Raw genomic sequence first — 26034 nt, 5'->3', positions numbered from 1 at the left:
GTTTCTTGTTTCAATTTAATTGATTTCAGCTCTGATTTTAATTATTTCCTGTCTTCTACTGCTTTGGGAGTTGATTTGTTCTTCTTTTTCTAGGGCTTTGAGATGTAATGTTAGGTCCTTTATTTTTGACTTTTTCTTCTTTTAAGGGATGGACTCTATGCAATGAATTTTCTTATCAGTCTTAGAACTGCTTCATAGTGTCCCAGAGGTTTCAATATGTTATATCTGTGTTCTTATTTACCTCTAAGAATTTTTGATCTCCTTTTTGATGTCTTTTGTAACCCATTGTTCATTCAATAGCATATTATTTAGTCTCCAGGTATTGGAGTAGCTTCTATTTTTTATTTTATCATTGATTTCTAATCTCATTCCATTATGATCTGATAGAATGCAGGTAGTATCTCTATTTTTTTTGTATTTGCTAAGAGTTGCTTTTGTGGCATGATATATGATCTATTTTAGAGAAGGATCCATGTTCTGCTGAGAAGAAAGTGTATTTACTTGTTGAAGGATGAAATATTCTATATGTTTGTTAAGTCTAAGTTTTTGAGATCTATAGTTTCTTTATTTAGCTTTTATTTGGAAGATCTATCCAGTGGTGAAAGAGGTGTGTTAAAGTCAGCCAGAATTATTGTGTTGTGATGTATTTGACTCTTGAACTTTCTGATGGACGTAGATGCTCCATTATTTGGGGCATATATATTTGTAATTGTTATGTCTTTTTTAAAAAATATGTTTTTAGTTATACATGGACACAATATCTTTATTTGTTTATTTATTTTTATGTGGTGCTGTGAATCGAACCCAGGGTCTCACACGTGCAAGGCAAGCGCTCTACAGCTGAGCCACAACCTCAGTGCCCTGTAATTGTTATGTCTTGTTGATGATGGTTCCCTTGAGCAGTGTGTAGTGTCCTTCTTTATCCCTTTTGATTAACTTTGGCTTGAAGCGTACTTTATTTGATATGAGGATGGAAACCCCTGCTTGTTTCCGCAGTCATGTGAGTGGCATGTTTTTTCCCAACCTTTCACCTTCAGTCTGTGGATATCTTTTCCCATGGGATGAGTCTATTGAAGGCAGCATATTATTGGGTCATTTTTTTTCTTTAATCCAATTTGTCAGTCTATGTCTTTTGATTGATGAGTTTAGGCTAGTAACATTCAGGGTTCTTATTGAGACATGATTACATTCCTGGTCATTTTTGTTTATTTTTGGTATTTAACTTGAGTTGGTTTCTCCTTTGACTAGTTCTTCCTTTAGTGTAATACCTCCCTTTGCTGATTTTCATTGTTGTTTTTTTATTTCCTCCTCATGGAATATTTTGCCAAGGATGTTCTGAGTACAGGCTTCCTAGTATTAAATTCTTTAAACTTCTGTTTATCATGGAAAGGTTTTTTTTCGTCATCAAATCTAAAGTTTAATTTTGCTGGATATAAGATTCTTGGTAAGCGTCCGTTTTCTTTCAGAGCTTGGTATATGTTGTTCCAGGATCTTCTAGCTTTCAGGGTCTGGATTGAAAAATCTGCAGATAGTCTAATTAGCTTCCCCCTATAACTAACCTGATTCCTTTCTCCGGTGGCTTTTAAAATTCTCTCCTTATTCTGTGCATTAGGCATTTTCATTATAAGGTGCCTTGGTGTGGATCTATTGTGATTTTGTATATTTGGTGTCCTGTAAGCCTCTTGTAATTGATTCTCCAATTCATGCTTCATGTTTGGAAAATTTTCTGACATTATTTCAATGAATATTATTCACTCCTTTGGTTAGAAACTCTGTGCCTTCCTCTATCCCGGTAATTCTTAAATCTGGTCTTTCTGTGTTATCCCATAATTCTTGAAATGTTCTGATCATTGGTTTCTTACCATTTTCACTGTGTGGTCAAGATTCTTTTCAAGATTATACATTTTGCCTTCATTGTCTGAGGTCCTATCTTCCATGTGATCTAATCTGTTGGTGGTGCTTTCTATTGAGTTTTTAATTTGGTTTATTGTTTCTTTCATTTCAAGGATTTCTTTTTTTTTTCAGAAGCTCTGTCTCCTTATTGAAGTAATCTTTTGCTTCCTGTATTTGCTTATGTAGCTCTTTATCGAAATGATCTTTTGCTGCCTGTATTTGCTCTCTTACATCCTTTAATTTACAGAGCATTTTAATCATGTTCATCTGGACTCCTTCTCTGTCTGTCCTTCTGCGGTGCTGGCCAGGGATTCCAATAATGTGGCATCTTGGTTTGTTGGAGGCACTTTTCTTCCCTTGTTCTTTCCTGTGTCTTCCTCCTAGCTCTGGGATCGGAGGTGTTCCAGTTTTTACCCTATAGGCTTACAGTGTCCCTGCAGGGTTCCAATACCTCTTCTTTAAGGGAGAGAACAATGTGAACAGATCCCAATAGAAACAATATACAGCCTTAAACCAAAGAGCTGCTATTAAGACATTTACGGTTTCTCACAATATACAGAAATGGTGAGTTCAGTTATTACCTACAACCTGAACAGCAGGTCTGCAAGAGGGTCACAGTTTCTGATGGTGGACAAAGAGCCAGGGGGGAGGGGTAGGATGAGATGTTGAGGGGGAGGAGGTGAGGATACAGAGTTACTAGATCTTAGGAAGATGAAAGAGGAATCTAAAGAAGTTGGTTAGTAGCAGGAGAAAAGAGAGAAAGTGATTTGGGGAGACAAGTAAGTGGGAAGACAACAGAGTATAACAAACAAACATAAAAATTAGGAAAAATAGAAAGTATAAAAATAGGAGATAAACGAATATACACACCACTGTGATATACTATTCAGACGTCCCAGTCCTCAGCAGCCTAATCCATGGAAAGTGCCTGGTTTCACAAATGTTGGGGTGTGAGGGTGGGAGAAGAGAGGGGGGAATCTCCAAGGAAGATAGAGGGTTGTTTTTGTTGGGGGTCAGTGTCTTTCGCGCTTCCCTCTGGTCCAGTAGGTGGGCTGTCTGGTTGGCTGGTATCTGCACCCTCAGGATGGGGAGGGTTATCAGGTGGGAGGGTCGGTCTTGGGGCGGAGCTCTTGGAGGTGGGGTAGGATAGCACTTGCCCTTCCCCATGGGGGACTGCACCCCGAGGATCTCCTTTGGGGCTGCTCGTGTGACATGGACACCTGGTCTTACCTCCTGATCTCGCCTACTGACCTCACAATTCCTGGTCTCTAGTCTCTAGTCTCTAGGCTGTACCTCACTCACCCTCCCTTTCTACTTCCCATGCGCTCTGGGGGCCACGTACCTGTCAGAGAGCTGTTTGTGTTGGGCAGTTCAGGGCCAGGCAGGCATGGGCCAGTTAGCGGCTGCGGGGGAGAGGGGGCAGCTGGGGACTTGATATTGCTTCCAAGCTTCACCTGGTGTCCCAAGCTGGGAGTCGCCCCAACTAACGATGGTGACGAAGCTGTCCCAAGATGGAGGTGGCTGCTTTCAGAAATGGGGTGTTGTGTTGGTTGGGGCCGGATGGTGGTGGTGGGTGGCATGTTCAGAGATGCAGCTCTGTGGCGTGCAGTGTGTGGCTGGTGGCTGTCTCCAGACCCTGTGCAGTGTCCCCAGGTGCCAGGCTACTGTGTGAAGGGGACCGTGGCAGTGGTTGCAGTGTCCCAAGATGGAGGCGACCTGAGGAGCCCCATGGTGGTAGATGGGGGTCCACATGTGAGTGGTGGCAAGAGTTCCTGTGCGGGTATGCGGCCAGGAGTCCAGCGCGGGTGCTGAAGCCGCTGGTCTTACTAGGGCACCTGGAGGACCCGCGTGGGCGAGCAGCCGGGTCCTGCACTGACCTGAGGGCTGGAGAGCTGCACGGCAGGCAGCTGTGGTCCCTGCGGGGGGCAGCTGTCGAGGGTCCTCTGACCACTCGCAGAGAAACAGTCTCCCCACGATTGGAATCCCAGGTCCTGGGGCGACACAGAACGCTCCCTCCCTCTGGCCGCCATCTTGGATGCCCCAGAAAGTCGCCTTTTACACTAGATTGTTGGTTGTTATTTGTTGTTGTTGTTGTTAGATCTTTATTTTTCTATGTATTATACTCGGTACTGATGAATGAACCCAGGGCCTCGCACGAGCCAGGCAAATGCACTACTGCTGAGCCCAGCCCCCTGGTTGTGTTAGTTCTTTAATCTTCTTATCCCAGTTAGCAGGAAAAATTGAATACAGATAAAGCAGAAGGGTTGAAAATGTTGGAGCATATTATTATTACTCAATAATAAACAGCGGGAAAACCTCTGGAAATAAAACCAATCTTCGGTGTTCTTCTAGAAACCACTGGTCAGCCTACGGCTGTTTTAAGAATCCCAAAGCCAAGAGCATTCACGCATGCTTGGTAATTCTTGTTTAAAAGCACAATTCAAGAAATGTCCAGTGTACACTGTGTCTCTGCAATCCTTACATTAATAACTTCCCTTACTGTAAAAGCAACTTCTATTTTTAATCAAATGTTGAGGTTGCATGTTTGATTGGCCTGACTTAGGAGCTTAGTGGGCTCACAGTGGGGAACGGCTTGGAGTATATTAACAGAGATGTATCACATTGGCACATCCACCAAGTATTTTTAGTGCTGAAGTTGAGGTAGATGTGTTGTATCTGCTGTTTTTCCCTGAAAAGCTTGTCTGCCTTGTCAATTGAGCAGCTGTGACTGGGGATGTTTTGTAGTGAGCTCATCAATTAATCATTTTAAGTTCAGTGCATGCCACAGTAACCTTTTTGATCAGTTTTCTCTTTCTTTCTTTCTTTTTTTTTTTTTTTTGGAGAGGAAAATGTAAAGTGGTTTTGGTAAAAATAAAATGGCTAAGTAGCTCCCTGAAGTTGATTTTTATGAATGCCACTCTCTGATTTTAATTCATCACAGTTTTCCAAGTCCCATGAGAAGGTTGAAAAAGCCCTCAGTGCCGGGGACCCTTCCAAAGGTGGCTACATCTCTCTGAATTACCTAAAGGTCGTCCTTGACACCTTTGTGTACTGGTTACCAAGAAGAATTTTCCTCCAGCTAATGAAAAGGTAAGAGTTCTGTTGTTTCCTTGACAGTTTCTTCACCCAGACGTCAACTGTGAGAATAAGGAAGAGCTTCATTTATTTTTTATTAGTGTTTTAGGCTTTTTATTATTGAAAATTTCAGACACATACACAAGTAAAGAGAATAATGTAAGGAATCCACCTGCAGACCCATCCCCAGCTTCGACAGTTACTGGGTCCTGGCCTGTCACTTCACTGTGTCCCTGCTTATTGTCTCCAGTCTCAGATGTTTCTGAAGCAAACATCAGATATCATATTTCCATATGTGACTCAAAAGATATGAGTTCTTTATAAAACCAGGGCAGAATCCTACTCTCACATCCAGTGGAATTAGCACTGCTCTCATAAACCCCGGGTTCAGTGTGACCGCCTGTCCTGTGCTCCTCCTACAGCTCATGCCAGCACACTGCCACTGGCCCATCCACCACAGTCCTCTTGTAACCTCTAGGCCTCCTCTCCGGTCATTTTAGAAGTAATCTGGATTGTTCATAATCTGGGTGTAAGGAAATGCGTTGACTATTGCAACCCATGGTGACATTTCATGCGCTCCTGTCCCTTTCCCCCAATACCTGCCCTGAGGCTGTCCATCTGCAGCTCATGTCTGTGTTTGTGCTTTCTGCCTTGGGCAGGAATACCTTGGAGCTGATGGCAAGCTGGTATTGACTGATTGTTTCTTTCTGTAATACCAGCAGCTGTTATGGTTGAGATATGTCCTCCAAAAGCTCATGTGCGAGACAGCACCAGAATTTTCACAGGTGAATTGGATTAATCCTTAACCTGATTAGTGGATTAATCCACTGATACAGATTAAGAAGGCAGTAACAGTAGACAGGTGGGGTGTGGCTGGAGGAGGTGGGTCACTGGAGGGTGCCGCTGAGGTTTATATTTTGTCCCCGTTGCCGTGTCCTGAGCTGATTTTCTTCTGCCATGATGCTTTGCCTCACCTTGGGCCCAGAGCAATGGAGTCGTCTGTCTGTGGATAGAGACGTCTGAAACTGTGAACCAAATAAACTTTCCTCCTCTAGGTTGTTCCTCTCAGGTCTTTTGAAATGAAAAACTGACTAAAATAGCAGCCACTGTCGATGGTCCATCTTACCTGGGACCACAGCAGTTGTACCTAGTGACTGTGAAGTGGAATTGTTCTGTGTCTATCGTTTCTTCTTCTGTCATTAGTTGAAACACTTCTGTGATGAAATCGTCTCTTCTCCAACCACGTGACAACACCAAGCACAGTTGGCATGAGAAGGGCAGCTGTCCTTGGTCCTGTCCCTTCAGTGGCTGCTTTTTAGCATCATCGCTGGCTCCCAGCGTCCTCTGGAATGAGCAGTGGGTACTGATTCATAATAATCATTATGAGATCATGAATTTGAGCGTATTTGATGGGTTTCAATTCATTACAAGTTATTCTGACTGATACTCGGTTGCCCTGTCTTTGCAGGGGGGGCTTTTTCATGTTGGTTTCTGAGTCCTGATGATTGACCCTAATAGTCTTGGACAGCTCTCTTGCTTTCTGGAGAGACAGCAATGCTCCGGGTTCTCTTGTACATCTCTTGCTGTACACCTGGAATCAGCCATTTTCCAAGGGTCCCTGGTTCCTTTAGTTGGTAATCAAATGTTGAGCTTGTGTGTTTGATTGGCCTGACCCAAGTCCACATGGGGAATACTCCAGTTTACCTGGTTGTCTGTCCAGGGAGACAGGGAACCTTCTCTCAGGGGAAGTAGGGCAGAAGCTAATGGAAAGCTTGTCCTGTGTAGCCCTGGGCAAGGGTGGATTCCTTGGGGTTACCTAGGAAAGAAAGGCCTGTGGGCAGGGGAGGAAAACAGCATTAAGCAGGCAGCGGGTCCACTCTGAGAACACTGGGCCTCCGGGATGGCACCCTGCGTGTCCAACACTGTGACTTCTAGAGCGAAAAGCACAGTTCAGTTTTAGGATTAAACATTCCCATGTCCAGTTAGCAAATGAAGATTTTCAAAAATTACTCTCTTGGATAGCTAAAAGTTATAAAGACGTTTCTTCTTATTTCATTTTCAATATGCAAATAATAATTTAATAGTAATAATAAAATTAAAAACAAAAACCATACACCTTAATAGCAAACTATTTTGGTTATTCTGCATTTTCTTTCATCATTTTTTAACCATGTACATAAATAATTTTCACATATTTGTAATCAAGGTACACTTACAGTTTTTACATTGTACTTTTAAAAATAAAAAACAGAAATTTTTAAAAAACAGACATTTTTCATATGGCTTTATGGTCTTCAGAGTTATAATTTTAATAGATATATAAAATTTCATTCATCTATCATTTACTGAGTCTATTTATGGTAGTTGCAAAGACTGCAGAAATAAATGACAAACAGTTCTGCGCCAGAGTGACTTACCAGAGTGACAGATATGATGGGTGTGGAGAGCAAGTACATGGGGCTCACAGTGGCCCTGCTGTTGCCCATGGCCCTCCGAGTCCCTTTTTTGCATCTACCCAGAATTCCCAATGGAACCAGGCACAAGAAACAACTGCAGAGTAGACACCCAGGTGTCACTGTGAATTACGTACTGCTTGAGCATATGATCCAAAAATCCAAATTCTGAAATGCTCTAAAATCCAAAACCTGTTGAGTGCTGACATGACAACGAGTCAAGTCAAGCACAGACACTCTGAGGATGTTGTAAAAGGCACGCAGGAGGCGTTCACGGACATTGTGTTAGACCTGGGTCCTCCCTAGTCTCTCATCATGTATGTGTGCAAATGTTCCAGAATGTGAAACCCATGATCTGGAATCGTTCTGGAGTCAAGCATTGCAGGTACCCAGTCCTCAACCTGACCATCTACCTGCCTCTTCGTGCACTTACCTGGCACCGTGTTGTTGTCATTGGGGTCTCTAGGTGGTTTTTAGCTTTGCATGTTCTTGTTCAGTTGACCAGCACAATTCCTGAGTGCTCGCTGTACACCAGATAGTGTGCTGCACTCTGAGGCTCCGTGAGGAATAAGAAAAACGTGCTCCTAAAGAGCTTTGCCCGCCGTGGGGGACCTGCTGTAAGTAAGCATGTAAATAATGGCGTGAAGCATGCACGGGGATCGGGCTCGGGAGAATCCGTGGGATCCATGATGGACATCCACAGGAAGTGCTTCAGACGGTGTGGTCTGAGAAGGCCTCCAGGAAAAATGGGGCATCAGGAGAAGCCGTCACCGGAAGCTCTGTGGGAGCAGCCCCAGCAACGGGCCACTGGCTCTAAGGACAAGCCCACAGGCGGCATTCTGGGGCTTGGCTCCAAAAGGCACAAGGTTCAGATGCAGAGGCAGGCAGGGTCCTGGTGAGGAGCCCTGGGGTCACCGCCCTTGCCGTGGAGACGTCCAGGCACTTTCCTTTTTCCTTTGGAGGGTACTTTTTCTTCAGACTGTATTTCCATGCTGCATACTTCTGAATATTTTTTCTATTTTTAAATTTTAGTTTTCATTGTAAAGTTAACACATTATAGTTGTATGTATTTATGGAGTACAAAGCAGTGTTATGATTTGTGCATACAATGTGGAATAATTAAGTCAAGGTAATTAGCATATCCATCTCCAAAATACCAAACATCTCTGTAATGGGATATTTGAGATGTACTCCCAGTGACTTTGGAATGTGTGATACTGTACTCTAATATCTAATCTATTTGGCATGCTATGCAATCTCTCTCAAAGCTAAAATCTGCTGATTATTTCTGCTAATTGAGCACTTCTGTTCCCCTCCCCGCAGTCTCTGGTAACATCATTTGACTCTGTGCTCTGGTGAGGCGACTGTTTTAGCCTCCATTTGCAAGGAGAAGCTGTGGTACTTGTCTTCCTGTGCCTGACTTATTTCTCTAAGCATAATGTTCTCCAGTCCCATCCACATTGTCATGAATGACATGATTTCCTTCCTTTTAAAGGCTCAATAGTATCCCATGTGTGCTATGGCTTGGTTTCTTTATCCATCCTCCCTTGATGGATACATGGGGATTCCATAACCTGGCTACTATGAACAGTGCTGCACTGAACACTTGATGTAAATAAACACCAAAATACACGTTTGATGTAGATAAACATCTTCAAGAAATCGACCTCACATTTTGGGGGGTAAATACCCAGTGGCAAGGTTGCTGGATCACAGGGCGAGTCTATCTTCAGTGTCGGATGAGACCTCCCTGTAGTTTTCCGTATGGCTGGACTCCTTCACCTCGCTGCCCGAGTGCACAGGGCTCCCCTTCTTCACCTGCGCACCACAGCTGTAGGCACAGGCTGAGGAGATCTACGTGGAAAGCTCACGCAGCTGCATTCCCAGGAGCCGCTCTGAGGTGTGGGTGGGATGGTAGTGTCCAACATTTCATACATCTTAGCCCCTGTGTGTCTTTTGAGAAAAGTGTGTTCAGTCCCTTGACATTTTTGATCAGATTATTTTCTTTCTCCAGAGTTGCCTGAGGACCTAGTGTATGTTGGATATTAATCCCTTAACAGTACACGGTGTGCAGATACCGACTCCCAGTCTGTGGGTTGTCTCTTCACACTGTTGATCGTTTTCTTTGCTGTACAGAAACCTTCTATTTTGAAGTAATCCTATTTGCCTATATTTGCATTTGTTGCTTGCACATTTGGGGTCAAATCTGAAAAAAACAGAAAGAAAGAAAAAGTCTTTCCCCAGCCCACTGCTGGGTAGTTCTCCCCTGTTTTCTTAAGAAGTTCTCTATTTCCGACGTTATGACTGAGTCTTTAATCCATTTTGAGTTGGTTTATCGATGTGGCCTGACATAGGGTGCACTTTTGTTCTTCTGCATGTGGATTTTCAGTTTTCTGGGAAGATACTATCCTTTCCGCAGTGTGTATGCTTGGCCTTCCTGTCAAAAACACGTGACTTCATTAGTGGGTCCTCTGTCCTGTCTCATTGGTTGATGAGTCTATTTTTATGCTAGTACCATGCAGTTTTGATTACTATTGCTTTGAAATCAGGTAATGTAATGCCTCCAGTTTTGTTCTTTGTAATTGCCTTGGTTATTTGAAGATTTTTGTGGTTCCTGATGAATGTTAGGGTTATTTTTGTATTTCTATGAAAAGTGACATTTTCATAGCAATTGGATTGAATCTGTAGATTGCTCTGGATAGTACAGATATTTTAACAATGTTAATTCTTTTGATCAATGGATATGGGATATCTTTCCATTTATTTGTGTTTTCTTCAATTTTTTTTCATATATATATTATTGTTTTCACCTCCTTGGCTGAATTTATTCTGAAATATTTTTAGTATCTATTAAAATTATATTATTTTCTTGATTTCCTTTTTGGATAGGTCATTATTAGTATATGAAATGATAATGAGTTTTGTGTGTTAATTTTGTATCCTGCAATTTTGCTGCATTCATTTATTATTTCTAACTGTGTGTGTGTGTGTGTGTGTGTGTGTGTGTGTGTGTGTGTGAGAGAGAGAGAGAGAGAGAGAGAGAGAGAGAGAGGGAGGGAGGGAGAGAAATCTTCAGGATCTTACATATATGAGATCATCTCTCCAGCCAACAGTGATGATTTCGCTTCTCCCCTTCCTACTTGGATGCTTTTTAGTTCTTCTCTTGCCTCAGTGTTCTGGCAAGAACTTGCAGTACTCTGTTGAAAGGAAGTGGTGGAGCGGGCATCCTGGCCTTGTTCTGAATCTTAAAGTGTTTCAATTTTTCATCATTGAGTATATGGCCTTTATTGAGGTCAGGTACATTTCTTTTATCTAATTGTTGGACTGTTGTTTTTTTTTTATTAAATAAATCATGAAGGGATGTTGAATTTTGTCAAATGTTTTTTTTTTCTGCATTCATAGAAATGATCACACAGTTTTTATTCTTTATTCTGTCAATACGATGTATCCTATCTTTTTAGCATGTTGAATATCCCTTGAATCTGGGGTTAAACCCCTCTTAATCACAGTGGATGATCCTTTTCGTGTGTTATTAAATTCAGTTTGCCAGTTTTTGTTTTGAGAACTTTCACATTTATGTTCAACAAGGAAATTGGCCTGTAGGTTTCTTTTCTTGTGATGTCCTTGACTGGCTTTGGTATCAGGGTATTGCTGGCCTTGTAAGAGAAGTTTGGAAGTATTTCCCCCTCAATTTTTTTGGAAAGAGTTTGAGAAGAATTTAATTCTTTCAATATTTAATAGAATTCAGAAGTGAAACCATCAGGTCCTGGGATTTTTATTGATGAAAGAATTTTATTACTAATTCAACCTCCTTACTCATTATTAAGTCTGTTCAAATGTCCTATAGATTCATGATTCGATCTTGGTAGGTTGTATGTGTCTGGAATTTGTCCATTTCTTATAGGTAATCAGTTTCTTTGGTTCATAGTATTCTCACGATCCTTTGAATTTCTGAACAATTGTAATATCAGTTGCAGTGTCTCCTCTTTCATTTCTGATCCTAGGGAGTCCTCTCTTTTTTCGTAGTCTAGCTGAAGTGTGCCTATCTTGTTTATATTTTCAAAAAATCAACTCTTAGTTTCATTGATCTTTTTTAAAAATATTTTTTAGTTTTAGGTGGACACAATATTTTTATCTTTTATTTTTATGTGGTGCTGAGAATCGAACCCAGTGCCTCACACTGGCAAGGCAAGTGCTCTACCACTGATCTGCACCCCAGTCCCTAGTTTCACTGATCTTTTAAAATGGATTTTCTAGCCTCTATTTAATTTATTTATTCTTTAATCTTTGTTAATTCTTTCTTTCTGTTGATATTGGGCTCAGTTTGTTCTTTTTCTATTTCCCTGAGGGGTGAGATTAAGTTATTTATTGAAATCTTTCTTAAGTATAGGCTTTTGTTGCTAGGTTTTCCTCTTAGAATTGCTCTTCTTGAATCTGAAAGTCTGGGTATGTTGTGTTTCCGTTTTCATTTGCCCTGAGATATTTTTTAATTTCCCTTTTAATTTTTCATTGGCCCATTAGTTGTTCAAGAACATAAGCCTTACTCTTCATGTTTTGTGAGTTTTCCCAAGTTCCTCCTGCTCTTTGAGTGATGCAGCTGGGTGGGGTGGCAGCAGGGCCCCGGGGTTAGGTGGAGCCTCTGGTTGGGATGGACAGGAGCTGTGCTTGGCTCAGTGGAGCACAGGCGAGGCTCACTCCCTGCCCATGCGGTGCCGTGGGGTGGGCTTTGAGGCTGGGCTGAAGACTGTTGGAACTCCTGGTTGCAGCAGATCTAGCCTCTGCTCTTTGCCAAAATCATTTGGGGTTGGCAGAGTCTTGGAGTGGGCTTTGAGGCCTCCAAGTGCTGCTGAACTCCTGGGTGTGGCACAAATAAAAATGGAAACACGACACACCAGAACAGGGGGTGCCGGGGCTTCCGGGCTGCCTTCCTAGTCTGCCCTCTTGCTGGCTCCTTGTCACCCTTGTGCATTTTTATAAGGACTGCAGTCGATATCGTGCGAATGTCCTAGCCTCATGTTCGTTCCCGCATTGAACATGAACATTGCTTCAAAATTTTGACAACAGATATCAGTAGTGCCTTGTTTTAATTTATATTTGGGGCTGATACAGAGGTTGGACATGTCCATGCCCCTGCACTGACTGTGTCTCCCGTGGTGTGAGTTCTTTTCATGCTCTAATTGGCAGTGGCTCAAATGGATTGTTTTTTGAGTTAATTTTTTTGGTTAATTTTTTATGATTAGATAATTGTTAAAAGATAACCGTTTGCATTCTAAGTGCTGCAGCCATTTCTCTCAGCTTTCTATTTCTTTCTTAATGTGATGCCTCATCGTTTTGAAGTTTATAATTTAATATAATCAAATATATTAATCTTCCTTTTTTATTTTTGGAATGTCTTCTCTTGTTTAAAATCTATTAACTCATCCTTCTCACCCAGCCTTGATTATAAACTCCATTCTGTACTGCTTGCTTCTCTTATTCTGTAAAAAAAAGAAATTCCATTAATCCATTGTAATATAAATTGAGTATCTAAATTAAAAGAAAACACTTTTTTTCTGAATAGATAATCTGTTTTCCCATCGCCATTTATTGAATAACCCTTTCCTTCTCCACAGTTTTATTTTAAAGGTCTCTAACATTCATTAAGCGCATTAAAGAGACTCTGCCCTCTGTGGCCCTTGTTCTTTGTGTTTCATGCCTACTTCTCTGTGGCTTCTTTCGGTGCCCAAATCATACCACATTTCCTGCTGAAGTCCACACAACTGAGAGGAGACAGACCCATGTCTGGGGAAATCACCAGACCAACAGGGGCAAGCGCAGGACCGTGAGGCAGACAAGTCAAGCTCATGGTCGGAGCAGCCATGCCGAGCTCAGGCCGGGCTCCCGGCCGCCACAGCTCTGTTCACCTCTCCTTCTGCCTCGGTTTCCCATCGAGCTGGACTGTACCCCAGGGCAGTTTTCCTGCTGCAGAGTCACAGACGGCTCACAGTCTCCCAGGTTTTCTCCCAGTTCTTCTCATTCAGATGCCTGAGGGTCACCTCACGGGGGCCCAGCTGCTGCACAGACCAGCCCCTGCATCAGACAGCTCTCTTGCTCTTCTTAAAGTCCACCAACACCTTGCCCAGGTCCTCAGGTAGGAGCTGGGCTATCTGCTTCACGGCTTCTGGGGTCTGTTAAGATGGTCATCTTGGGTCGGGGTAGCCATCACTGCCGTCTGGTGCACGTGATCTGACAGGCTCTGGATTTTCGACATTTCTCTGGACCCAGACAGTCCATGGACTCTGCTGAGCTGCCCCATCAGCCACAGGAACTGCCTCCCTGTCATCTGAAGGGTCTGCTTTGCCATATCTTAAATTCTTATTTAAATTTTGTCCCAATTTGTATTTCCTATTCTATCCAAGGACATTTCTTTGTAAGGTTCTATCTTTAATGATCCATCCATTGTACTAAAATGTCCTTTTTATTTTCTGTTATACTTTTAGAGAATACATATATTAAGTTCCCCATACTGTCACAGTTGCTTGGTTGTAACCTACTTCTTGTATTTAAATGGTGATTGTTAAGGTCTTAGGACTGATAGGGAGATCCTGCTGGATTCTACGAGGAAAGAACAGGCAGGGAACGAGAGCAAGAGGTAGAAGTAGTAGGGGCCGAGGTCGCCTGGCTGGGTGGGCCAGGCTGATGTGCAGGTGGGGCGGGGGGGACACAGGGGCTGCCCGGAGAGGGCACCCTTAACTTCTTCCTACCTTTTACTAAGAGAATCATGAGATTCATCTAAATTTAGGCTTAACGTTTCTGTTACTTTTCCATGTACTTACCAGGAGGAGTCCATGTTTACAGCTGGGCAAATTTTGTATGACTTTTAGTAACTTAAGAGTTCACTAAAAAAATCTATGATAAGGGCTGAGGTGTGGCTCAGCAATAGAGTGCCCGCCTAGCACGTGCGAAACACTGGGTTCCATCCTCAGCACCTCATAAAAATAAAAACAAATAAAAATAAAGGTATTTTGTGTCCAACTACAACAAAAAAAATCTATGATAAATATTCATAGCAGCTCTATTAATGATCATCCCAAGCTGGAAGCAGCCCAGCAGTAACTCAGCAGGTGGGTGCCTGACCTGCACACCATCCAGCAGATGCCGGCCAGCACAAGAGGGTGTGGACCGTTGTCACACACAGCCGTCCCCTCGGAGATGCCAAAGGAGCCGCCTCAAGTGTTGCCACAGTAGGACGCCGATGTCCAGCGTGCTGGGAGAGGCAAGACAACGGGCAGAGTGGGGGCGGTGACTTGCCAGGTCAGGAACCAAGGGAAGGGCAGCAGAGGGTCTGTGGGTGAGGGGACCGCGCACTGAGCACAGGAGTCTGCATGCGTCTGAGCACATCAGGACTCACAAAACTGGATCATGAGGAAAAGCCAAAGGCACTGCGTTTGAATTTAAGAAATAAAGTGAAAACACATGTTTAGTTTTCTTCCTAAAGGCAAACAATATGGGGAAGAATAAGGAAGGAAGGAAAATAAAATCCAAAACCTACCTCCATGCAGAATGATTTGAGAAATTATTCCTATCCAATTTAAGAGTAGATAATACAAAAAAAAAAGATAGGTGTGTATTTGAGTTTGTTATTTTTTAATAGTCAACATCTAGGTGTTAAATTAAAAACCCTAACAAATCGGTAATAACGCATAAAGTCTTGATCTAAATAATCTTGTAGAGACTTTAAAAGCTACTTTCATATATATTTAATAGAATATATATATTTTTTAATGAAAAAAATGTAAATGAATGCTAGGCTTTAATTGCACAGTTAACTTGACCTTCATTATAACATCTGTGCCTTTCAATGTGCCTAGACTTTTCTATAAAATAGATCTATTAAAAATAAACCAGTGTTAAATCTGAAGAATGAGTTGAAGGAAGAGCTGAGAGGATGGAATGACCTGGCACGTTGGTGGAGCGGTGTCTGTCCACCTGTCCTGCGAGCTGGTCTTCAGTCAGAAGCGTCTCCTGCTGATGGTTTCCCCTTTCACGCCAGTGGCCCAGTGGCCTGGCAGCGCTGTGCGGACAGGAGAAGTAAGCCACTCAGCCCCGACATGTGAGGGAGGATGCACACTGGGAGATGTTTCCGGTCATTGCTAAACCCCTTTGACCCTGGGCTCTAGGATCTCTCCGTTTATGTGACATCTGGGAAAGGCAGCACAGTGACACAGGAGGGATGGAGAACAGGTCTTGGGTGACAGGGCTGGGCCAGGGGATGTGGCTCAGAGGAGAAGCAGGAGGGTGCTGTGGGTACCAGATGGCTCCGCATCCTGACTGCGATCTTAGTCTGGCCACACACTGGCCAGAGTCCAGGCAGAAAACAGATGGCCAGTCGTCCTTATTTTTTATTTGAGAGCGAGTCTTACTAATTGCCCAGGCTGGGCTTGAATTTCTGATCCTCTTGCCTCAGCCTCCCGAGTCATGGGTGCCACTTTGCCTGACTCTTACAGGTTTCTGAAAGGGTCTTTGGCCGATGTGAAGGCAGGAGGCAGTGAAATCAGCACCAGAGGCAGCAGCTTGGGGCCAGGGGGAGGGGAAGCCAGGAGAACTTCCCTCGCCTTAAGGGACAGAAGAGGAGGCAGTTCCTGAGTGGAACAAGAGCTGTGGCTGGAGGAGGCTCCCCGGCCTGCAGCAGACAGGCTTTGTGGGAGAATGCCAGCCCGGGCAGCCGCAGCCTGCAGGGAGCGGGCTGAGAGGAACTCAGCCTCTCACCCTCCACCTGCTGTTCCCGGTGCCAGCCAAGCCCAGCTGAAAGCCAGGGGTGTGAGAGTCCAGCTGAAGCCACCCCTGGGCACTGTGCAGAGCAGAGAGCAGAAAGTGATCTCAGCACGGTCTCCAGTCAGAGCCTCGGCATCCTTTCAGGACAGAGGACCCTTGTCCTTTCAGTGAAGGCCTCGAGCCCCTCAGAGCCCTGGAGAGGCTGGTTTGCCCCCGCCCAGGATCTGAACCGCTGGCTTCCCATAGGAGGCCGTGGTGCGAGGGAAACAGAGACGCCCTGCACAGAGCTGCCCAAGTTCATGCTGTCCCATCGGGAGGTCCTTGTGGACAGTCTCTCACGGTCCATTCTGTGCCCCCTTTCCCTGCCAGCATCTGTGCTGGACAGCATCGTTCCCTGGTGAGGCGCCCAGCCTGCCTTCCGCAGCTTCTCAGTCCTGGTGTGCGTCTCTGTTGGGCCACGGTGTCTGGATCAAGTCACAGTGTGTGTCCTGTGGCACGGTGCCCTCCCCCACAGGAGGACTGGACTGGCGTCATGGGCAAGGCCTGCAGCCCTCTGTCAAGTCAGCAGTTCCAGGTGATGGGGCAGGACCACCGGCCCCCGTGCATGGAGTCCATCGCCACCTTCTTCACGGCAGAGGGGTCCCTTGGTTGAAAGCTGTGCTGCGGTGGGACATCAGGGTGACGGGGCAGCACCTGGAGGTCCCCAGGTGATGGTTGTGGAGACGCACGTCAGGCAGGGGAGGCAGATTTGCACCAGGGATCTGGTGTCACCGTGGCCAGGTGTCTCTACAGTCCACCCAGAGGAAGGCGCAGGCTGGCCTCCGCTGTTGGCAGGGTGGGTTCTCGGCAGGCAGCACCAGCTCAGCTCAGGGTCAGGAGTCCATTTTCAACCTGCCCTGCTGACGCCATTCCTGCGACTGGCCATGCTCACTTGTGTTGGAAGGCTGCACGTCAGCCCTGGGTCACTTGGGGTGATGAGTGACAACTGAAGTCACTTTCCTCCCTGTCGGGAGCCACTACACAAGGGCATCTGCATGGGACACACATTTCTTTCAGATTGAGGTCCACTGGGGGCGTCTTCCATGCCTTTCTGTCCCCAGTCTTTTAATCTCATTCTCCCTGAGTCCCTGACCAGCCAGCCAGCCAGCCGTCCCGCCCGCAAACCCACACACTTCTTCGTGCAGGTCCCTCTCTCTGGCCGCACTGCTCTCGGCCCCCGGTGGGGCAGGGCCCTGAGGGCAGGACTGGCTTTCCTGGGAGGTGGGGAAGCATGCTGGGTGGCCATCTGCTAGCCAGGCCCGGATCTCTCTTGTCACTCAAGCACGAGGAACTTCCTGAGGTGCAGGTGTGGGTGGAGGGAGCCCGTGGGGGCAGGAGCGGGTGCCTTGGGCGTCTCAGGCCCGTTCACATGTACTCTTTGCCTTGTTCAGACCCACTTGGGCCTGGCCTCTTGTGGGCCATTTCCACGAAATGGAGAGTCACATCCAGCTCCGTGACCCCCTGTCTGGCCTAGGTGGTATGGGCTCACGGTCACCTTTGTCTTGTGGCAGGCATTCAGACTGTCCAGGCCTCCGCAGCAGGCTGAGGGCAGGGCCCTGTGTCCCAGCTCTAGGGGTCTGTGTGAGGCGCTCCTTGTGAGGTTTTTGGAAGGGCCCACATAGCCTCCCTTCACCACAGGCGCCTGTGGTAGCACTGGGCACCTGGGTCAGAAGGCCCACGTGGGACAGCAGTTGGTGTTCCAGCCTGGACCACCTGTAAGTGATGGTACTGTCTACGCCTCGGTCACATTTGCAACCTTGTGAGTTACCTGCAAATGGATCAGAGCAGCAGGAGCAAATTGTCCCCATCTGGGACACCCTTCCAGCCCATCCTCTTCCTTTGGGATCAGTGGCACCCTTCACCTGAGGTGATGTTCCCACCCAACATGCCGCAGACCGCCGGGTCCCTAGGAACTCTGCAGCACGCAGGCCTCGCACCGTCTCAGGTCTGTCTCCTCCACTTGGCCTACGCGTATCTTCCTAGAGCCCCCAGGACATCCGCTACCAGACCGTCCAGAAGTGGGCACGAGGCTGGTGAGAGTGAGTGGAGAGGCAGCGAGGGGGGCTCCAGGGACTGGGCAGGGAGAGTCCGCCCCAGGGCCTCCACCTCTCCCCACCCCAAGACCTCCCCCAGAGCCCTGCCCCCTTCCTTGCCAGCCCCCTCTGGTGCCTGAGACCTACGTGATCCGTCTGTGCCCTCTTACTCCTTGCTGCCGCCTCTGATGTGGCCATCTGGGAATGGGCGAGACTTTGGGAACAGCGGGACATGTGCATGCTGCTTCTCCCTCTCTGCTGAGGGGTCACTTGCCACAGTAGGTCTGCACTGGACTCCTGGAAGGGAAAGGTGGATGGGGAATGGTGCTCGGCCCCCCGCAGGGGTGACCACAGGAGGCAGTGCTGGGGGGCTGGTGCTGTCAGGAGTGAAATCTCAGCAGCCTCTTTGTGATCTGGGTTAGTTATGGTTACTCGTGGGCTTGCTAGTAAAAATATGTACTGTTTATAAATTGTGTTTATTTGTGTTGATTATAAAAGCCACATGTGCTCAAAATGGAACATATTGGAAAACCATAAAGAAAAAGTGATCTACCCATAACTGTTATAGCCGGAGATGGCTATTATTAATATTTTGATATTTATACTTCCTTCAGAATGTGTGTGTGTGTGTATGTGTGTGTGTGTGTGTGTGTGAGTGAATGTATGAGGTACCACATGAGACCATATGAGGTACACATTATGTTGTTTTCTCACAGAACATTATATCAGGAGTACTTTCATGTGTCACGATGGGCAAAAGGTGCGACTTATGAAGTCCAGGGGGAGAAATAGAGAATGTCCACATGCTTCTGCCCTTTCCAATGCTTTATTCACTCAAATCACTCAATACCATTTCACTCTATAGGGTCTTTTTTAAAAACAAAATATTTATTCTTAAGTTTTAGGTGGAAACAATATTTTTATTTTACATTTATGTGTTGCTGAGGATTGAACCCAGTGCCTTGTGCATGCTAGGTGAGCGCTCTGCCACTAAGCCACAACCCCAGCCCCTCTATAGGTTCTTAATCAAGAGAAATGACAATCTTTAATGCTGGGCACTGCAATAGACATGATCAATTCACAGCAAACAATTCTAGATTAATTAATTCTAAGCACTGCGAACACACTTAATCTTGGAAGGCTAAAGACAGACTTCCCTCTGTGTGCTAAGTTCAAGTGCCAGGTCAAAAGTCTCAAGTCTTGGGCTCTAAGTCTAGCAGGTGCACACTCACTCAGACCACGGTGATCACATCAGGAACCAAGGCTTCTCCTGGGGTGGAGCTGATGGCGGGTCATAGGGAGAAGTTGGGGCTCTCACCAGGGTCAAGATGTGGCTGTAGAGTTTGAGAGCGGTGAAGAAAACGCAGAGGATCAGCAAACGATGAGAAGTGTTGGGATCCGCCCAGGTCCTCACCAGGCTGTCCAGCTCGGGGGCATCAGAGTCAACTGGCTGGATCCCCGTTCATCAGCTCTATTATTTATACTAAATTTTGAGACTCTTGACCCCCCTTTCAATCCTTATCAGCTACCACCAGATTTCTCAGTGACATCATTTCCCTGGGGTTAAAACATCTGTTCTGGTGGTCCCACCCTGATCTTCTTGCCTTTCCCTCTTTTCGGCAAGGAGAGCCTGCCAGAGGCTTCACTCTGAGTTTGTCAGGGTTGGGGGAAGTGACTTGTTTGTGCCTGAGGGCCACACTGGAGGGCTCCTTTAGGTGCTCCAGGTGAGACTGCAGGTTTCAAACTGGAGTTTTTTAATTGGAGTTGCTTAGGCTCAGGCCTAAGGCCATCCTCATATCATGTCACTGAAAAATGTTTGAAATGAATTTTTGGTGGCCGCACAATGCTTTGTCAACAGAGAGGTTCATGAGGGTGCTTCGTGTCAGCCCTTAATATCGCTGTTTAAAAACCCTTGCTAATTTCATAAGCAAAGGTCAGTTTCTTATTGTCGCTTAGATTTGCATGTCCCCATTGCTATTGGGGTCGTGTGGTTTTCTTTTTTAAAAGTCAGATGTACTTCTCTAAATTGTTTGCTCGTGTTGTGTTCTTTGTCTATCTTCTGCTTTTAAAATCTGTTACCCCAGCTTCATTGAAGTGTACTTAATAGAAAATAAACTCATTTCTAAGTGGGAGTTTAACGGGCTTTGGCAGTCAGGCGGGCATTTTTGCTGTGCTGGCAATGGGAACCTGGGCCTCTGGTCACCGCTGACCTGCCCCCGTCACTGTCGTTATCAGAAGTGGGTTCCCGCAGACGTGCTGTTGGGCTGGACTCCTCTCCCGGGCCATCCGGTCAGGCCTCACCCTCGTGTTGCATGCTCTGCTCTCCATTAGTCCCGCCCCGGCTGGTGGGCGTTGGGCTGGTTTCGGTTTGGGGCCGTCGTGGGAGATGCTCCTAGGAACACCCACGAACAGGTCTTGTGTGGACACGTGTTTTTGTGGCTCGTGGGCACATGTCTAGTGGTGCTGTCACCAGATTGTGTGGCAAGCATTCATTTACACTTGTGGCACCATCAGCCTGTTCTCCAAAGTGCCCGCGTGCCCTGCGCCTTGGCCCGCAGTGAGAAGGTGCCAGCGGCTCCACTGCCGGCCAGGTGCCCCCGTCTTCTGTTCTGGTGATGTGCGGACGGGTCTCCTTCGGGTGTTAGTTGCAGTTTGCTGATGATTTAACGGCACTGACCTGTTTTCATGTGATGTTGGCCTTTCATGTACCTTTCCCCATGTGTTTTACTGGTGCATTCTAACTGTGGGTGACGGGGGAGTCACTGCCACATATTCGTACATGCACACGATGTGATTTGGCCCACTCAAGGCCACTTTGTCTTCCAGTTCTTGATTTGCCTTCTGCATAGTCTATTAGAGAGAATTTCACTGAACATTCTATTTGATTTATTGTGCCTTTCATTTCCAAGATTTCTGTCTTGGTTTCATTTCAATATCTCTATCTCTTTATTAAATTCTCATTAATATCCTGTATACTTCCTAAATTCATTTAGTTGTTTTTCTGTGTTCTCTCAGAATTTATTGATCATTTTTCTAATCATTCTTTTGATTTCTTAATCTGGCATTTCATCTACTTCAGTGTCTTTGGAGTCATTGCAGGTGAATGATTAACTTCAGGAGGATCCTGTTGTCTTGTTTTTTCATGCTTCTCGTATTCCTGTGTTGGGGTTTGTGCAGTCTGTTGGGATGGATTTTTGATTGGTGTCTTTCATTAATTTAAGGAATGTTCTTTCTATTCCTTATATGCTAATATATATTGAATTTTTAAAAATACTTTTCCAAATAAATTTTGATGAATAAATAAGTTTTTCCTCCATTACCCTACTAATATGGTGAACTACATTCATTGATTTTTCAAAAGTTAAACCCACCTTTGTGTCTTAGGATTAAGGTTCACTGGGTTGTACCTCATTATCCATTTTGTATATTGTTGGGTTTACTTGCTAAATTTTGTTAAGAATATTTTTGCATGTTTTTCCAGGAGTGATATTTGCCTAGTAGTGCCTTTTCTTATAAAATCTCTGGATTGGGGATCAGAGTAACACTGGTCTCAAAAAATGCCTTCAGGAATGTTTCCTTCCTGAACTCTGCCACCAGACTGGTGTTCATTTACTAAACGTGCAACCGAATCCACCCGAGAAGCCGTGTGCACTGGGACTTTTCTTTGGGGAAATATTTTTTTTTTTTTTTAGAGAGAGTGAGAGAGGGGAGAGAGAGAGAGAGAGAGAATTTTCAATATTCATTTTTCAGTTCTCGGCGGACACAACATCTTTGTTGGTATGTGGTGCTGAGGATGGAACTCGGGCCGCACGCATGCCAGGCGAGCGCGCTACCGCTTGAGCCACATCCCCAGCCCTCTTTGGGGAAATATTTTAAGTCACAAGTTAAATTTTGAAAAGACTAACATAGATCTATTCAAATTTTCTCCTCCTTTTTGGGTCATTTTGGTAATTTGTGTTTTTCAAAATAATCCATTTCATCTTATTGCCAGATATATCAGCATAATGCTACTTGTAACATTCTCTCATCATCTTTAAAAAAATCCACTTATTTTAGAGCAGCTTTACATTAACAGAATGACTGTGAAGGTAGCCTGTGGCGTTCTAGAGCACTCTCGGCTGACTCTATTGTTATTAACATCTTTCATTACTGCACTTTCACAATTAATGAATCAGTATTAATATATATGTCAAATTACTCATATTTCCTCAGTTTTTCTCTAAAATCTTTTGTTATTGTTGTTGTTATTATAGGACATTATTTTGGGATGCCCCATTACATTTTGGGATGCCCTTAGACTTCTCTTGATTATGACAGTTAATCAGGATCTGGTTGTTTAGTGACCTTGCAAGTTTTGAGGATTACTGGTTAGAAATTTTAAAGAATGTCTTTACTTTGGGATTTGGCTGATTAGACAGCAGTAGCGTGTCTTTTGTGAGAAAGGCCACAGAGGTGAAGTGCATGGTCACCACATCACTCCAAAAGTGCTTGTTATCCGTATGACTTTTTGCTATTGACGGTAACCTTGATCACCTAGCTAAAGGTCATGTTCTTTCCAACTTAGGTTTATTATGTTATAAATGTGACTCTTTTATGAAAGCATAAATTTAAATCTTTAAAAATCCATTCTGGGAGCTGGGGTTGTGGCTCAGTGGTAGAGTGCTCACCTAGCACATGTGAGGTGCACTGGGTTCAATCCTCAGCACCACATAAAAACAAATAAAATAAAGTTATTGTGTCCATCTACAACTTAACATTTTTAAAATTATTATTATTATTTATTATTATATTCTGATAATCTCTATTTTTCAGTTGAAGAATATGGTATATTAACACTGAAAAGAATATTCAGATGTTTAGTTCGAGTCTCCATTTATTCTTTATCCCCTCGGTTTTTTAAAATTTTCTTCTGTTTTTGTTTTTTCTTTATTCTTTCCTCTTGCCTTCTTTTTAGATGATCTGAATATCTTAAACATTCCATTTTAATTTTCTTGTTAGTTTTAGGTATATTTCTTTGCATCATTCTTCGTTGTGGCTCTGAGGTTATAATATGCACTCCTAACTTGTTCCAGTTTGCATAGAGCTGATCCTGTACCACTCACATAAAACAGAACCTGGGCAGGCATATAGGTCTGTTCTGCCCGCCATGCCATTCACACTATGGATGTAGTGCCTGTGCAGAAACCCCACAAGACAATGTTAGTTGTAGATTCACAGGTACGCTAAGAGATAGCAAAGAGTCCTTCCTCTTCTCGGACATTTTTCCATTCCAACCCTTTCTCCTTCCTTTCTGAGGAGCCAGGGCCTCCTTCTGCTGTCATTTCCCTTCAGCCTGAAGACTTCCCCGGCTGAGCCGTTGGTGGCTAATGATGGGTCACCTTGTTTTTCTTTTTATTTAGAACGTCTAATTTCTTTTTCATTGCTGAAGGATATTTTCTTGGACAGGAAGTCCATGGGTGACATTTCTTTCCTTCAGTGCTTTCTGGCATTGTCCCCACTGCTGGCCTTCCGTTGTTCTGGATGGAAACAATCACTTCGGTTCCTGCTCCAGTGGGTAATGAGTCGTTCTTCTCTTGTAGAGTTCAAGATTCGCCTTTGAGGGCCGTGGCTGTGGCTCAGTGGTGGAGCACGTGCCTAGCACACATGAGGCTCTGTGTTCCATCCTCAGCACCACATATAAATAAATAAATAAAAGTATTGTGTCCATCTACAACTAAAAAAAATCAGGAAAAAAAGAGTCACCTTTGAGCCTGACTTACAACTCGGCACTGCTGCTGTGCCTTGCATGGCTTTGCTGTGTGTGTCCTGCTGCTCGGTGTTGTGTTGTGTCCTAAATCTCTAGATGTATATTTTTAATCAAATTTGGAAAAATTTGTCCTTCGTTTCTTTAAATATTTTTTCCTCCCCACTCTCTTTCTCCTCTCCTTCTGTGATTCCAGCTACACGTATATAAGACCCTCTGGTATTCTATAACATGTTTTTGAGTCTCAGATGAGATTTCCTATCTTTGGACTTATTATGAGCATATTTTCATTCATTTCATCAGGAATAGTTATTATCATTGCTTTTAAAATCCTTGTCTGTTAGTGTTAACATTGGGTTGTCTCTGTTGATTTTCTTTTTCCCTTAGTGTATGCTCCATTTTTCTTGTTTATATTTGGAATGCATCTTAGAAATTTGGAATGATCAATTCAGGAGATAATAAATTTGGATATCTTTCCTAATGAATGTAGTATATTTTGTTTTAGCCACTGTATTGGTTGGACTCAAACTGCACACTCTGTTTCTTTGGTGGCAGTCCTGATCTGAGTTCAGCTCCTTTGTGCTTACCTGAGGTATTTGGAGTGTTTTCTGAGCATGTGAGCTTCAGGAGCCAGGTAGAAATGTGGTGAGACAGATGAAGGGATTCCTGTCTGGCTCTTTCCCTTCTAGGACTTTCTCCCTAGTGACCACGGGTGACCAGCAATTGGCCTTCTACTTTCCAGACCAGAAAGCCTTCTTTTTTAGTTCACTTTTTTGATGGTGCTTGTGCCCCACCTCATGCTGCAGTACTAGCCTGAGGCTGGAAGGACTGAGAGCGACCCACCTCCCGTCTCCCAGCGTAGATTCCCACCAGCCTTTCCTGCTTCTCTTCACGGTGCAGCTGTTTGGGGTGTTAACCCAGAGTGCACCGTGATTACCTGCAGGAGAGTTGGTCCAATAGAATCTCATGCTACTGGAAGAAGTCAGGTATTAGTATCTTCATATTAATTTCCAAAATAAACACTTTGTTTGATGATGTTAGTGGTTTATTGTGCATAGTTACAGTAGATAATGTTGTTTGGCTGTTTGATATTTCTGTTTTACAAACATTTTTTATTTTGATATAATTAAATAGTTTAGGGTTTCTTATTTAAGAATAAATTCCTTCCTATTCAAGTATCAAATAAGTATATACCTAGGTTTTCTTCTAGGTTTTTTTTGTGTCGCAGTTTTAAATTTAACTTTTAATCCATTTTAATTTACTTTAATATCTGGTACCAAGGGAAGATCTCATTTGGTATTTTTCCCCAAAAGAAAGGCAATTTGGTAAGCAATATATTGATGCTGATTCTATTTTTAATAGTAGCCATAATGTTCCTGTAATAGGAAATTAATTTCCAACTTGCTGAAATTTAGGATGGAAATTAATATTGTCAAATTACATCAAAGTTTGGGAAAGAAAAACTGTGTAAGAAGGAAACATTTTTGTGTGTGTGAGTAGTAGCACACCAAACCCAGGACCCTTGTCTAGCTGACCTTGTCTCTGTGTCTGACAAATCCACTCGCCGGTCTCCTTCTCACTGCCATGAGCACGTGCTGCAAGTAGGAGTGATGACCTCTGCCCACCATTAGCTGCTCTGGTCATGATCAGTAACAGTGCTTTGGAAGGGTCAGGGGCTCTGTTCTGGATCCTGAATGGTGGGTGAGTCCCAGGCACTGCTGTGAGGGTCAGGGAGGAACGAGCGAGGCTGGTTTCAGATCTGACTACGCACCACAAGGGGGATGGGAAAGGACTGGGGATGTGGCAGTGGCACAGGAAGCCCATGGAGGGTCCAGGAAAGGGAGGAGCAGACCCCTTCTGAGGAGCTGCAAGGTCCTGGTGCAGACAGCAGCGGGTGCCGCGGGGAGGCTAGAGGCCAGCAGGGCCAAGCCTCAGAGGCTTGGAAGTTCCAGGACAGGTGTTATCCAAGGAGCGGTGGAGAGGCACGGGATGATTTTAAGCAAGGGGGTCATCTGCTCAGATCTTCATTTCAAAAAGTTCTGGC

General features: G+C 44.5%; 1 protein-coding gene across 1 annotated transcript in view; it reads left to right on the top strand.

Annotated features, from left to right (window-relative positions):
* The window catches only part of EFCAB6 (EF-hand calcium binding domain 6), a gene marked incomplete at its 3' end in the record, with an annotated part of 193435 nt that overhangs the window by 55177 nt on the left and 112224 nt on the right, over nucleotides 1–26034 (top strand). Inside the window, exon 8 of the mRNA XM_081310868.1 lies at nucleotides 4835–4983. Within this exon, the coding sequence (XP_081166994.1) occupies nucleotides 4835–4983 (149 nt within the window). The remainder of the gene's footprint in view (nucleotides 1–4834; nucleotides 4984–26034) is intronic.

Source organism: Spermophilus citellus (genome assembly GCF_964194105.1).
Source record: "Spermophilus citellus genome assembly, chromosome: 10".
NCBI classification, from domain to species: domain Eukaryota; kingdom Metazoa; phylum Chordata; class Mammalia; order Rodentia; family Sciuridae; genus Spermophilus; species Spermophilus citellus.
The sequence above is the reverse complement of the archived record's forward strand: the minus strand, read 5'-3'. Positions and strand labels throughout refer to the sequence as shown.